Source organism: Haliotis rufescens, unplaced genomic scaffold (genome assembly GCF_023055435.1).
Source record: "Haliotis rufescens isolate VD_foot unplaced genomic scaffold, xgHalRufe1.0.p SCAF_29, whole genome shotgun sequence".
NCBI classification, from domain to species: Eukaryota; Metazoa; Mollusca; class Gastropoda; order Lepetellida; family Haliotidae; genus Haliotis; species Haliotis rufescens.
In genome coordinates this window covers 3,368,746-3,382,910 of record NW_025963990.1, presented here as the reverse complement: position 1 = coordinate 3,382,910, position 14,165 = coordinate 3,368,746, and the positions used below count along the sequence as shown (strand labels likewise).

Below are 14,165 nucleotides of genomic sequence, written 5' to 3'. Positions count from 1 at the left end.
GGAAATGTAGGAAAACAGTTTTTTAAGCTTCATTTAATAAATACGATAAATAGGTCTATGAAAATAGCATAAATCAAAATAACGCAAATCTACCTAATCTAAACTATCCTTACTGACACTCTGATTACTAAAAGAAGGTACTTTTACAAGTAAAATGATGATAAACTTCGAAAAAAGTCGTGTTTTGTCGTGCATATATGAAACGGCCTATACCCTAAGGTAATCATTACCTAACACATGTCCCAGGTTGATGACCGTGCGTTCTCACAGGTGCAAATGTCACCTGAGTTTTGGGTGGTCTCAAAATATTGTTGGTATTGTACTTCATTGAGATATGCGTTGACGGGGTAGCAACTATGATGCATGTACAGTAAACTACGGTTATAACGAACTCAAGGGGACTACTATTTATAGTTCGTTATAACCGTAGTTCGTTATAAGCATATATACAGCATAATTACAGCAAATAGCCGGGACTAAAAAGTAAGTTCGTTATATCCGTCAGTACGTTATAAGCGTGTTCGTTATAACCGGAGTTTACTGTATGTGTATTATGGTTGCTTGGAGACATGGTGAAATTGTTTAAAGCTGTGAAAGGGGATGAATATTGGAAGGTTGGGGTTTTGAATCAAGAAGTATTTGTTCTACAGATGATTTCTTTAACCTGTATCTGACCCTGCTGATGACGTATCTGAATCTGTACCTTGCCCCTAGCGTGTGCTAACTGGAGCTACAAGGCCGAGATCTACGCCGTCACGTTGGCGGTACCGACGTCCTATTTCAAGGACGTCATCTTTAGCCTCTTGCCTATTTCCCCGAGGCAAGAGAGTTAACTGACTTTAAAAGTCCAGTTTCCACCCTTGCCGAACTAGGCTGGAATTCCTGGGCTCTATCGTAGCGCCACCAGTGGTTATTACGAGTTATGTCCCTTCTAAGCCTCTCCTATGGACCAATCAGATTCCACCACTCGTATCACTTGCATTTTCTTCAAACAAAATGGCTCGATAATCAAGGTCTATATTGTGATAAAACGGGTCTTACATCGCGAAATGCATCAAATCATGTGAGCACCTTGATTAAAAACATTAATTATGTTATGCCCCGATTATGTTTCTAGGTTTTTCAGCACCATACCCGTGCTCGTGGGTTTCACAGAAGTGGTAAACGTCTGAGACCTGCATCACTTCAGGCTTTCCTCCAACATTAAGCTGACACGCCGGGATATAACTGGAATACTGTTAAAAGCGGCGTTAAACCCAACTCACTCACTCACTCAATATGGTTGAGCTCACTATGTCTGACTGGCGGACGTAGGACGGCGTTGTGTGTTGTATTTTACTGGTTTTTTTATTCAGGCGAATTTTCTCCATGTTTCAGATGGTCTGAAGTCGACATTGCAAGATGTCAGATATTCCAGCATGGTCGTCTTCAGACCATCATGGTTGGCGCGACAGTATCTGGTTCTTGACGTTATATTACCTGGCGTTTAGTTCGTTATAACCGTATTTCGTTATAAGCATATATACAGCATAACTACAGCAAATAGTCGGGACTAAAAAGTAAGTTCGTTATATCCGTCAGTTCGTTATAAGCGTGTTCGTTATAACCGGAGTTTACTGTATGTGCATTATGGCGCTCTGGTTGTTTAGATTGGGCAGTAGCTGATGTTCCAACCATTCTTTGACCACATCACCATTCATATTCTAATGATAATCAATAGTTTTCTTTTTCGCCTCGAAAACCAGCTCACATCCATAAAAAAGCCACTGATCACAGGTTCCGGCATGAGAAACAATGACACGATTACCTTTTCCTGATGGTACCATGGGTGCTTTTCTTCCATCAGACGTAGCCACATGTAGTCAGTGGAATGATACGTATTAACCCATGTTTCATCACGGGTAATGATCTGGAAGCCCTGACTGCTACAGTCCTAAATGGTGCGGAGATAATGTGAATTGTGAATATTTCCCACTGAAAACTGTCCGGTCATCGCCACGTGCAATGTATCGAAACCCCATGGAGGGCAATAATTAATGGGTTTTTTAATCTCCTCCCGAATTCATAAAGCTTTACACTGTCCGCCTAATCACGACTTTATCAAAGCTGTCTCATATCCGTTTTGGTTTTGAGACGACCCCTACATTTTAAAAATTTATTTATCATACCGTATACTTGGTATTAAAGCCCAAGAGCTTGGGCAGTTCGGTAATAACCCTATCTAAACTAATAAATGTTTTCCTTCCATCTCCCTCAAGTGTAAAGAACTTGTACACATTTCCTACGTCATACTCCGTGTCGTGTACCATGGCTATGCAAGTGTAATGCAACATACGTTATGGGAGCAGTGTGACAAAACAAACGAAGCGTCATTTTGTTATTTTCTAAGATGCACATCTAGAATTTTCATTAATTTACTTTATTTGGTGTGGGTTAGATGTTTTATGAAGACTATATTATTAAGATATATTGGAGTCTCGTGCGCATATTTTTATAGTCCGTTTCAGACTTGCTTCATTGAACAAGGAATCTAAACTTGGTGATTCGTTCGAATATGTCTCCTGTAAAATTGTCGATAGGACTCCTTGTGGCTCAATACTTCAACCACTGGTAGGTTGAACGGTAGTGTCTTGATATTTCAATAGCACCAGTCACTGATACATTCTATCTTGTTATAACGGTCAAAAACATTTTTCTTGCATTTCCACAGTACTGTTATTAACAACTTTTGCCAGTTTTCACCATATCGTCAGTGCAATGAATCTAAAGCTATACATTGTATCAGGTGTTTTTTTCAAGACACCAAATAGTTGCAGATAAAATTACAATTTCAAGATAATTTTAACAAGCAAGGATTGGCTGACCTCTTTGTGTGATAGTTTATCTACGGGTCTTTGTAATTTAAGGTAAAGAACCGCACAAATGGTATTCTTTCAAGCTTTGACCTACATGTAAGTGACACACAGGCACTGGAATATGGATAACAGTTTTATATTTTGTAAGTATAGCAACTTTTAGTTACCTTACAGGTATAGGAAATATGTCGCTTACTGACGTCTTAAGTCTGTTTACCCACAATGAACAGTTGTGAAGTTATATGAAACATTTGCTTCAGTCAATGATACATACTTTTACAGATAAATGTTTTCGATGTCAACTTTATACATGGCATTGAAGCGATGGTAGGATGGTGGACAATAAATATTAGACAGTAACGTGTGTGCCTTAGTCGTACAAATTGATTATATGATACGTGGACACATTGCCTCAGCAATGTTAGGAACGGTCGGGTAGCCTTGTGGTTAAAGCGTTCGCGCGTCACGCCGAAGACCCGGGTTCGAGTCCCGACATGGGTCCAATGTGTGAAGCCCATTTCTGGTGTCCCCCGCCGTGATAATGCTGGAATATTGCAAAAAAGCGGCGTAAAACCATACTCACTCACTGAACAATGTTATATTGCAATAATTCAGGTGTATCGGTATTCTATTTATATGCACAAAAAGTGCCTGCAGAATCTGGGTCAGATTTATGTGAATTCACTTGCTTATCGTCCAAGTCCTAACCCCAAGTTCACGCCTCCGTGGTCTAGTGGTAGAGCGTCTGCCTGGAGAGCGGAAGGTCGGGGGTTCGATCCCCGTCCGCGTCATACCAAAAGGCGTTAAAAGATGGTACTTGTTGTTACCCTGTCTGGCGCTCGTCATTTAGGGGTTAAACAGGACTGGTCGGCTCGGAGTCAGTATGCGGTGTCTGAGTTGAGTATTTATGTTAACTGCTATGTGATTGCAAAAATCTTGAACGCAACGTTAAACCTTATTTCACCTCACTTTGGACACGCTCTTGACTCACATTATGTGACGTAATACAGTAGTAACGCGTGCCTGTAAACGCTCATTTCTTACAAAACAATCATCCAGGTTGATATTTTAACAATCCGGCAACGTGCGGCATTATTGACGTAGGTGATGGAGTGGGCACGTTACATAATGTACGGTGTTGTTTGTGAACGCCGCACTCAGAAGTATTCCAGCTATATGACGGCTGTTGTAAAAGTCTGGACCAGACAATCCAGTGATCGACATCACGAGCATCGATCTACGCAATTGGGATACCATGACATGCATCAACCAAGTCAGCGAGCCTGACCACCCGATCCCGTTTGTCGCCTGTTACGACAAACATGGGTTGCTGAAGACCTGTTCTAACCAAGGTGTTTACGGTTGACATAATGTACAGGTTCCACTTCCTGCGTGTGAGTGAGTGAGTATGGTTTTACGCCGCATTTAGCAATATTCCAGCAATATCACGGCGGGGGACACCAGAAATGGGCTTCACACATTGGACCCATGTCGGGAATCGAACCCGGGTCTTCGGCGTGACGCGCGAACGCTTTAACCACTAGGCTACCCGACCGCCCCGCGTGTGAAGACGTACGTAGACGTTCCGGTTAGAATAAATGCCCTTAAAAGGCGTTTAAGGGATCGTACCATCAGGCTTGGTGATTGGCTGGTTGTGTTTCATCGTACCGTCAGGCTCGGCGATTGGCAGATCGTGTTTAATCGTACCGTCAGGCTCGGCGATTGGTTGATCGTGTTTCATCGTACCATCAGGCTCGGTGATTGGCTGATCGTTGCTTATAATATCATTCAGTGTACTCTTCGACATATCCTACGATAAAGTACACTTCTGGAGTTACGTCATAACTAGCTGACGTCACGACACTGTTCAAATTACAAACATTACATAAGAATCCTCGTGCCTTAGCTGTAAAACGTTAGGGTAAAATACAGGAGTGGAGCACATGAATAACAAAAACTACCGTATTCGACTTAATAAGCACCCGGGGCGCTCTCAAAATTAGAAATAGGGGTCTCTTATTAGAATATAATTGAAAAGATCGTAAACGTCGTGGTTTATGCTGACAGCCTGAAATGAAACAAAAGAAAGGTATGTGCGTATCATACACAACAGATATATTTTCCAGAATTTAATTGCCCATAATTAAGGGTGCATATAACACACGAGTGCGAGTCTTGCGTACATTGATCAATCGGATGGGGTGCTAATTTGGATCGTTCACAAGCCAATATATCAGCCAATATCGCCGTGGGCGCTTATTGGAGCGGGGCGCTTTTTACGTCGAATACGGTATATACTAAAATATATTTTGAGTTAAAATTATATAACAGCATGGATTTCTGCTTCAGTTGTTGTGGCATTTGTGGGATGTGCTCAGTTTGCTGTTGGTAAGTGCATATATACAAATGTAAAAGTGACAGGATAAATCAGACAAATGAATTAATATGGAACGTCTTGTAAAACTGATCAGTGTTTGCACTTATTGACAAATGCTTTTCATAACAATTTTGTGAAACGAACGAAAGTCTGAAAAAGGCGAAAGGGATTCAAATCCCGCAATCCTGGGCATGTAATACATTTCACTACAAGTATTTTTGTCTCATTCAGCATGTCAATATGAATATCGTTTTCAGCTTAATTGTGTCGACATGCATATCTATTAATTATTGATTAAATAATTTACGCCAGGTCATCTTCAGTGTGTTTCTTTAGTGTGTTTCATTCTGCTAGCCAGGCGGTAGTCATTGAAACAATAGGTCTTCAGCAACCCATGCTTGCCGTCAAAGACTATTCTTGCCGTAAGAGGCGACTAACGGATCGAGTGGTCTAGCTCGCTTACTTGGTTGATGCATGTCATCGTATCCCAATTGCGTGGGTCGATGCTCATGAGGTCAATCACTGGATTGTCTGGTCCAGACTTGGGTAAATTACAGACAGCCGTCATATAGCTGGAATATTGATGAGTGCGGCGTAAAACATCAAACAAACAAAACAAATAAACATTGACGCGAGAAATTGTCAGTGACGTGTTACCGCTGGCTAGTATGCGTAGAAACAAGGCATATCCTTTTTACTGAAACAATGATACGTAATCAATATCATGAAATACACCATTTAATTATAACATGATGTATCTCCATTGACATGAATAAGTAGAATAATAAAAATATATAGTATGCGTAGAAACCAACAAAAACATTTGTAGGACTACATTATGAGTTTCAAGATTTGTGGCTGTTTGAATATAGACAAAATTTGACATATGAAACATTCGGCTAACGCCATCAATTGGACACACATGGCGTCGTGTATCTACTATTCAGACATACTAATGATTACCTGGTATATGTGACGGTGCCACCGGTGGGGCAGGATACGCTAACCTCTCGCCAACACCTGGTATCATCACTATTTGATAGTGAATCATAAACACATGTTCATGATATAGTCGGACTGTACAATCGACTCTGCTTTTGGCAGAGATTTCTATTGGATATGGGAAGGGTTTTGTGGCTATATTTACCAGGAAGCCGCGTTCGCTGCCTGGAGTGCAGTAGAATGACAAAACCTGAGGACTGCAAGAAGGATGTGCTATGCGACGAGATCGAGGTGAGACGATTATCTGAATTAATTAAACGACATATTTGACGATAAAATATCCAGAATGAAGTAAAACAATGCTACGTGGCCACTATATGATTCTCTTAAATTGATTGTAACTTTTTTTTTATAAGTTCTGTTCGTCATGTCATGCTCTATTTTGTTAGATTCTATATACACGTTTCGACTAAAGTGCTGTTCAATTTGTTCAGTTATTTCATAGTGCCATGGTATTTTCTGTAAGGGGCGCATTCATAATATAAACAATTTACCCCGCCAATGGAGTTCGAGTGAACCCGACTTCACTGTAAGTGTAGACACTAAGTATACCAGCCCAAAGAAGTTAGAGAAAACAGATAGTTTCATATGACATATGATATATAATTTTTTTAAATTTAAAAAAAATAGTTTTGTTGTTTAACGCCGCACTCAGCAATATTCCAGCTATATGACGGCGGTCTATGAATAATCGAGTCTGGACCAGACAATCCAGTGATTGATATCATGAGCTTCGATCCACGTAATTGGGATCGATGACATACATCAACCAAGTCAGCGAGCCTGACCAACCGATCCCGTTAGTCGCCTTTTACGACAAGCATAGTCGCCTTTTACGGCAAGCATAGTCACCTTTTACGGCAAGCATTTACAAAAATCTACCAACACTTGTTTCAGATCTGTCATACTGAAAAGTACATCACAGATCTGGGGCACATCCTGTACGACACTGGCTGTAAACTCACTTCCGTGAGTATCATTAAGAAACACGACCATTGCCTGTCCATACTGTCCCAGCGTTACGCCTGCCACCCCACCTCATTATAACACGTTCAACCAAGAGGGCCAGTCGCCATTGTTTTGCGCCTAATCCCCATCCAATAGCTTCTTATTCCGTACCCGTTGAAAGAGCAGTTGCAGTATCCATGTGCACTTGTCTGCGTTTGTGTAAATGTATAAAATGTCCAATATCAAGAAGATATTCAGCAAGTCTGGTATTTCTGCACCTTCCCGAGGCAAGAGAGTTAACTGACTTTAAAAGTCCAGTTTCCACCCTTGCCGAACTAGGCTGGTATTATGGAGTTAGATTTTGGCTGGACTAATGGTCTATGCATAGTCCAATCAAAACCGCCCAACGAAATCGAAATCTTTTCATGTTTTTAATCAAGGTGCTCACGTGATCTGATGCACTTCGCGATGTAAGACCCGTTTTATCACAATATAGACCTTGATTATCGATCAGATCGTCTTGACTGGAGCAAATGCAAGTGATACGAGAGGTGGAATCTGATTGGTCCATAGGAGAGGCATAGAATTGCCACAGATCAAAACCATTCAAAAATATTGTAGACAGATGTTTTCTTTTCATAACCAGGTAGAGCCTTTACGTTTTTTCCATAATGTGCATATTTGAAACGTTAAAGGTGGCGTTTGGGCGACATGTTTTAGAAATTTGTGAACAACATACCCTAAGTGTAAATTTCAAACCAAATGGCACAATTACCAATACCAAATAATCACACCGTAGATGTAGATGATCTATGGCGTATTTCCACATTTTTAAAGCCATTTTGGTAAAATAAAAAATACTCATTTTAATGCAATCGGTCATGCGTTTCTTGTTTTGGAGAGTATACATGGATTTGAAATACAATTTTACGCGTATAATACTCAGACGGTAAATACAACCGTTTTAGGTAAAACAAATGCAATACAATTCGGGTATTGAACCACATCGCTGGATAAAATGTAAGACCACTCTCCAACTCAACAGTTTCATCTGAACCCATCTTCTCCTTCAGTCGTGTGCTGCATTGGGGTACAAGAGACCTCAGGGCGCTTTCCAGCCTAACATGGCCCTCACAGGGCGCAAGCGGCAGAACATTGCAGCTCATGTGTGTGAACAGTGTTGTGATACAGATCTGTGCAACATGCACCTGTGTGGGGGAAAAGGTAAGATACATTTAATCAGTACACCAAACAAACAAGAGCCTTTGACGTCACACTCAACAACCGTACATAACACTAACCAGAGCGTTTGACGTCACACTCGACAACAGTACATAACACTAACCAGAGCCTTTGACGTCACACTCGACAACAGTACATAACACTAACCAGAGCGTTTGACGTCACACTCAACAACAGTACATAACACTAAACAGAGCCTTTGACGTCACACTCAACAACAGTACATAACACTAACCAGAGTCTTTGACGTAACGCTCAACAACCGTACATAACACTAACCAGAGCCTTTGACGTCACACCCAACAACAGTACATAACACTAACCAGAGCCTTTGACGTCACACTCAACAACAGTACATAACACTAACCAGAGCCTTTGACGTCACACCCAACAACAGTACATAACACTAACCAGAGCCTTTGACGTCACACTCGACAACAGTACATAACACTAACCAGAGCGTTTGACGTCACACTCAACAACAGTACATAACACTAACCAGAGCGTTTGACGTCACACTCAACAACAGTACATAACACTAACCAGAGCGTTTGACGTCACACTCGACAACAGTACATAACACTAACCAGAGCCTTTGACGTCACACTCAACAACAGTACATAACACTAACCAGAGCCCTTGACGTCACACTCAACAACAGTACATAACACTAACCAGAGCCTTTGAGGTCACACTCAATAACAGTACATAACACTAACCAGAGCCTTTGACGTCACACTCAAGAACAGTACATAACACTCACCAGAGCCTTTGACGTCACACTCAACAACAGTACATAACACTAACCAGAGCCCTTGACGTCACACTCAACAACAGTACATAACACTAACCAGAGCCTCTGGCGCCACACTCAACAACAGTACATAACACTCACAAGAGCCTTTGACGTCACACTCAACAACAGTACATAAAACTAACCACAGCGTTTGACGTCACGCTCAACAACAGTACATAACACTAGCCACAGCCTTTGACGTCACACTCAACAACAGTTCATAACACTAACCACAGCGTTTGACGTCACGCTCAACAACAGTACATAACACTAACCAGAGCGTTTGACGTCACACTCAACAACAGTACATAACACTAGCCACAGCCTTTGACGTCACACTCAACAACAGTACATAACACTAACCAGAGCCCTTGACGTCACACTCAACAACAGTACATAACACTAACCAGAGCCTTTGACGTCACACTCAACATCAGTACATAACACTTACCACAGCCTTTGACGTCACACTCAACAACAGTACATAACACTAACCAGAGCCCTTGACGTCACACTCAACAACAGTACATAACACTGACCACAGCGTTTGACGTCACTTTTAATGGATTAAGGCGACACTCCAAAGAGGCGTAGGTGGAGGTGAGGACACCCCAATGAGCATGGATAAGCATGGATTTTCAGATACCTGTTGGACACTGTACAGGAATACCGGTAAATTATAATAGTATGATTGTCGTTATTGAATGAATATCAACTTCAACGAGAGAGATATATCAGCATCCATATCTCCTCCTTTAATTACACTTTGGGATGCAGGGTGTCATGTCTTAAGAGGCGACTGCATGGATTTGAAAGTGAGACTCTGCGATTCGGTCACATAAATCACTGGCTCGTCTGGACCGAACTCGATTGTTTACAGACTGACCCAATATAGCTGGAATATTGCTAAGACAACAACACCACCCAAACATTTTAACTGCAAATTGTAAAAATAGTTTCAGATCTCGGGTTTGAAGGCCTGTTTTAAAAGTAAATACTTCTCTAACAATTATTGGCTATTAGATTTTAAGAAAATATATTTTTTTTTCAATTTCCACCAGATACTGGGAAACTGGAATGTGCAACGTGTGTGGGTCTGCAGAACATGTCCTACTGTACGCAGTTAGACTTCTGTGAACCAGACGAGGTATACTGCCATTGAATACTGAAGCTAAACGACCCGTGAAGACCCGGGGTAGAATAGGTCTTCAGCAACCAATTGCGTGGATCGATGGCATGTTCATGATGTCAATCACTGGATTGTCTGGCCCAGACTAGATTATTTACAGACCGCCGTCATATAGCTGGAATACTGCTGGTTGCGGCGTTAAACAAACAAACAAACAAACAAACAAACTGTTTTTAAAATCTTAATTTAATCTGGTGCGACATCAACTGATGTGTCGATAGGATCATCTCTGATCATGAGTCGAGGTCAATGACCTGACACTACTGCACCGCCAGATGTCGTTTATCTTCATTGTGAAATAGGGGCGGTCGGGTAGCCAAGTGGTTAAAGCGTTCGCTCGTCACGCCGAAGACCCGGGTTCGATTCCCGACATGGGTACAATGTGTGAAGCCCATTTCTGGTGTCCCCCGCCGTGATATTGCTGGAATATTCCTAAAAGCGGCGTAAAACCATACTCACTCACTCATTGTGAAATACATTTCATAGAAAGACATACAGTGCTGTTAAAATAATCCTGGGGCCGGGATAAATGGATGCTTGCAAATAGAGTAAAACATCGTCCCTACGGAGGCGCGAAATGTGTATAATGTTATTCTGATATATTGTTATCCTTCAATGCAGATTTATCAGTTATTTCCTTTCATGTTTTTATCACAGGTATGCTTTATCGAAAAAAAGATAACAGACACCTTTGGACAACTGTATGACGCGGGCTGCGTCAAAAAGTCGGTATGATCAATTCATTCAGTCGGTCATTTAGAACTTTGTTTCTGATTGGTTTGAACTTTAGCTACACTTGTGTGTTTATTAATGTTATAAATTCTAAACTTGCACGAAAAAGGAAGCGAAAGAGGCTACATTCAACAGTTATCACAAATATAATTTCCCAAATTTGACATTTCAACACAGCAAATATTATCTCGTCCTATATACAAGAAGACTCGTGAAGATCCGGGTTAGAATAGTTCTTCAGCTACCCATGCTTGCCGTAGAAGGCGACTATGCTTGTCGTAAGAGGCGACTAACGGGATCGGGTGTTGAGGCCTAAATTTAAGACATATATATCCAGCAATATATACTTCAGCAATGTGATGCCAAACACCATTCCAAGCGACAGTATGACAACGTGGTGGACCTGTGCTTTAACTGCTGCAACACGTCATCCTGTAACTACGAGTGCCACAGGGGTAAGGAAGCATGGGCGAAACATAACTAGTGAGTGAGTGAGTGGGTTGGGTTTAACACCGCTTGAACTATACTACTCAAAAGACGTTAAGGATCACCCGATTCTTTCATACTGGTAAAACCGCCTCCGTGGTCTAGAGGTAGAGCGTCCGCCCGGAGAGCGGAAGGTCCAGGGTTCGATCCCGGGCTGCGTCATACAAAAAGACGTTAAAAGATTGTACTTGTTGTTACCCTGTCTGGCGCTCGGCATTAAGGGGCTAAAACAAGGACTGGTCGGCTCGGAGTCAGTATACTGTGTCTGAGTGGGGTATTCATGTTAAACTGCGGCATGGTATCTCAGTGAGCTAGCACTATAAATCGGCATCAGTCCGGACTAGTACAAGCAGCCACACACACACATACACGTGCATGCACGTCGCTATATAAGTGCTATAATCTTGGACGCGACGTTAAACCCAATTTCACCTCACCTCATACTGGTAAAGTTAATCTGTCACGACATGAGAGATTACCTATAGTAGTATGAAAGAATCAGGTGATCCTAAACTTCTTTTGAGTAGTATATTTCAAATTTGAAATGTCCTCCGCTTGTCTATCATAACACTTTTTGAAAGTTTTGCTGAGGCTTTTTGAGCAAAAGTCATATGACGAAAGTTTCGAAAAAGAGCATGATCGATTGTGCATCAAAGGTTGTGAAATGAATACACCAAAGGCTGGAGCTGGGGAATATTGCTCGACATGAAGGGAAACTTGACTTTTGGAAAGTTGAATTCATCCCGCTTGTCTTACAGTTTCGTGGAGAGTTTTTGACACAATGAATTTTTGTGCATAGATCTAAATATGAAACAGATGAGGCGGTCTCACTGGTCAGCACCAGCTAGCTATGATTGTGGGTTCGAATCCCGGTTCGCCCCGATTATGTTTCTAGGTTTGTCAGCACCATACCCGTGCTCGTGGGTGTCACCGAAGTGGTAAACGTCTGAGACCTGCATCACGTCGGGCTTTCCTCCAACATTAAGCTGACACGCCGTGATATAACTGGAATACTGTTAAAAGCGGCGTTAAACCCAACTCACTCACTCACTCATTGAACGTTTGACAATAAAAGGTGACCAGCCAAAGAAGAACCCTAAACACACCTAAAGTTTCAAAACTTTTCAGCGTGGAAAACACAACATGAGAATATGTTAAAGTATACTAAAGTACTCAACTTAATAGGGATACTTTTATCTATGAATAACAAATATAGGCATATGCAAATAGTGATATGTCAGTGTCCCTTTAAAACATTGTGCAGTATATGACGTATAACGGTAGTGCAAAGTAAATTAAAAACCTCGTTAAAGTGATATTCCACTTAAAATTAACATTAATTGTATTTAAAAAACCAACTGGCTGTTTGTGTAACTCGATATGGAGTTTTTGAAATTGTGGTAACACCTCGCCGGAGGGCTTACAATCATTGTAAACCCTTATAGAACAAAAACTACGAACAGCCTACGAGACGCACGTGCTGATTTCGTGCCATTGCGAGACGCACGTGCAGATTTCGCACCGTTGCGAAAACCCACGTGCTGAGGTCACCGGTTTCATTGAACCGGGTTCACGACTGCAGGCGATATTTTCATCTCAGATACAGGTTATACATTTGAGAGTTTTTATTACATTTTTTTAATTAAAAACGTTGTCTATGCGATATGTCGGTTTATAAGTTGGACAAACCATGTCTCCTCGAGATTACTAGAGATTGTAAACCCTCACATTCGGAAACGTCCCGAGGGGGCCTACTGGGTAATAAAGTCTCTTGTAATCCTTCGGAGACATGGTTTCTCCTATACGAAATGCTGCTGCATGAAAATCATGCTTAAGGTCCGGAGTTCGATCCCCGACCGCGTCATACCAAAAGACTAAGTTGTCACTTGTTGTTACCCTGTCTGGCGCTCGGCATTAAGGGTCTAAAACAAGGACTGGTCGGCTCGGAGGCAGTATACTGTGTCTGAATGGGGTATTCATGTTAAACTGCGGCATGGTATCTCAATGGGCTAGCACTATAAATCGGCATCAGTCCGGACTAGTACAAGCAGCCACACGCGCACACACGTGCATGCACGTCGCTATATAAGTGCAATAACCTTGGACGCGACGTTAAACCCCATTTCACCTCACCTCACCCCATCCATCTCTGGCCGACAGCCTTTGTATACGGCCCCCTACGACGCATCTTCCGCCCCACGGACATCTATTTGTTTATTTCAACAGTGCGTTGTCTTGTCGAGCAAAAAAGAATTGTAGTTTATTTGTTACAAATTTCGGGAGGACTTTCATATTTGAACAGTTTTAACTCACATTATAAACCTTTCATGACGTAAAACAACTGTGTGATTAGGTTCTTTAATATGTTGTTAAAATGCAAATGTATTGTTAACCAGGAATCCAACAGGATTTCGTCAGAATGCCCCTGCCAGGGTTTTACAGTGGGATTTTAAAGAGTGGCCTTTTGATATGAATCTAAAGTTGATTTTTAATTGGTGTTTTGAAATCCACTGTTTTCCACACAATCCACACAAGTTG

The 14,165-nt window shown here is 41.6% G+C and overlaps 1 protein-coding gene across 1 annotated transcript in view; it reads left to right on the top strand.

The window, feature by feature from the left end:
• The first annotated feature begins 2,907 nt into the window (after positions 1 to 2,907).
• LOC124144437 (collagen alpha-5(VI) chain-like) overlaps positions 2,908 to 14,165 on the top strand; it is a 34,424-nt gene continuing 23,166 nt past the window's right edge. Inside the window, exons 1-8 of the mRNA XM_048402786.1 lie at positions 2,908 to 2,998; positions 5,205 to 5,243; positions 6,383 to 6,465; positions 7,132 to 7,203; positions 8,256 to 8,406; positions 10,282 to 10,367; positions 11,067 to 11,138; positions 11,494 to 11,596. Of these exons, the coding sequence (XP_048258743.1) occupies positions 2,977 to 2,998; positions 5,205 to 5,243; positions 6,383 to 6,465; positions 7,132 to 7,203; positions 8,256 to 8,406; positions 10,282 to 10,367; positions 11,067 to 11,138; positions 11,494 to 11,596 (628 nt within the window). The 5' untranslated portion in view covers positions 2,908 to 2,976. The remainder of the gene's footprint in view (positions 2,999 to 5,204; positions 5,244 to 6,382; positions 6,466 to 7,131; positions 7,204 to 8,255; positions 8,407 to 10,281; positions 10,368 to 11,066; positions 11,139 to 11,493; positions 11,597 to 14,165) is intronic.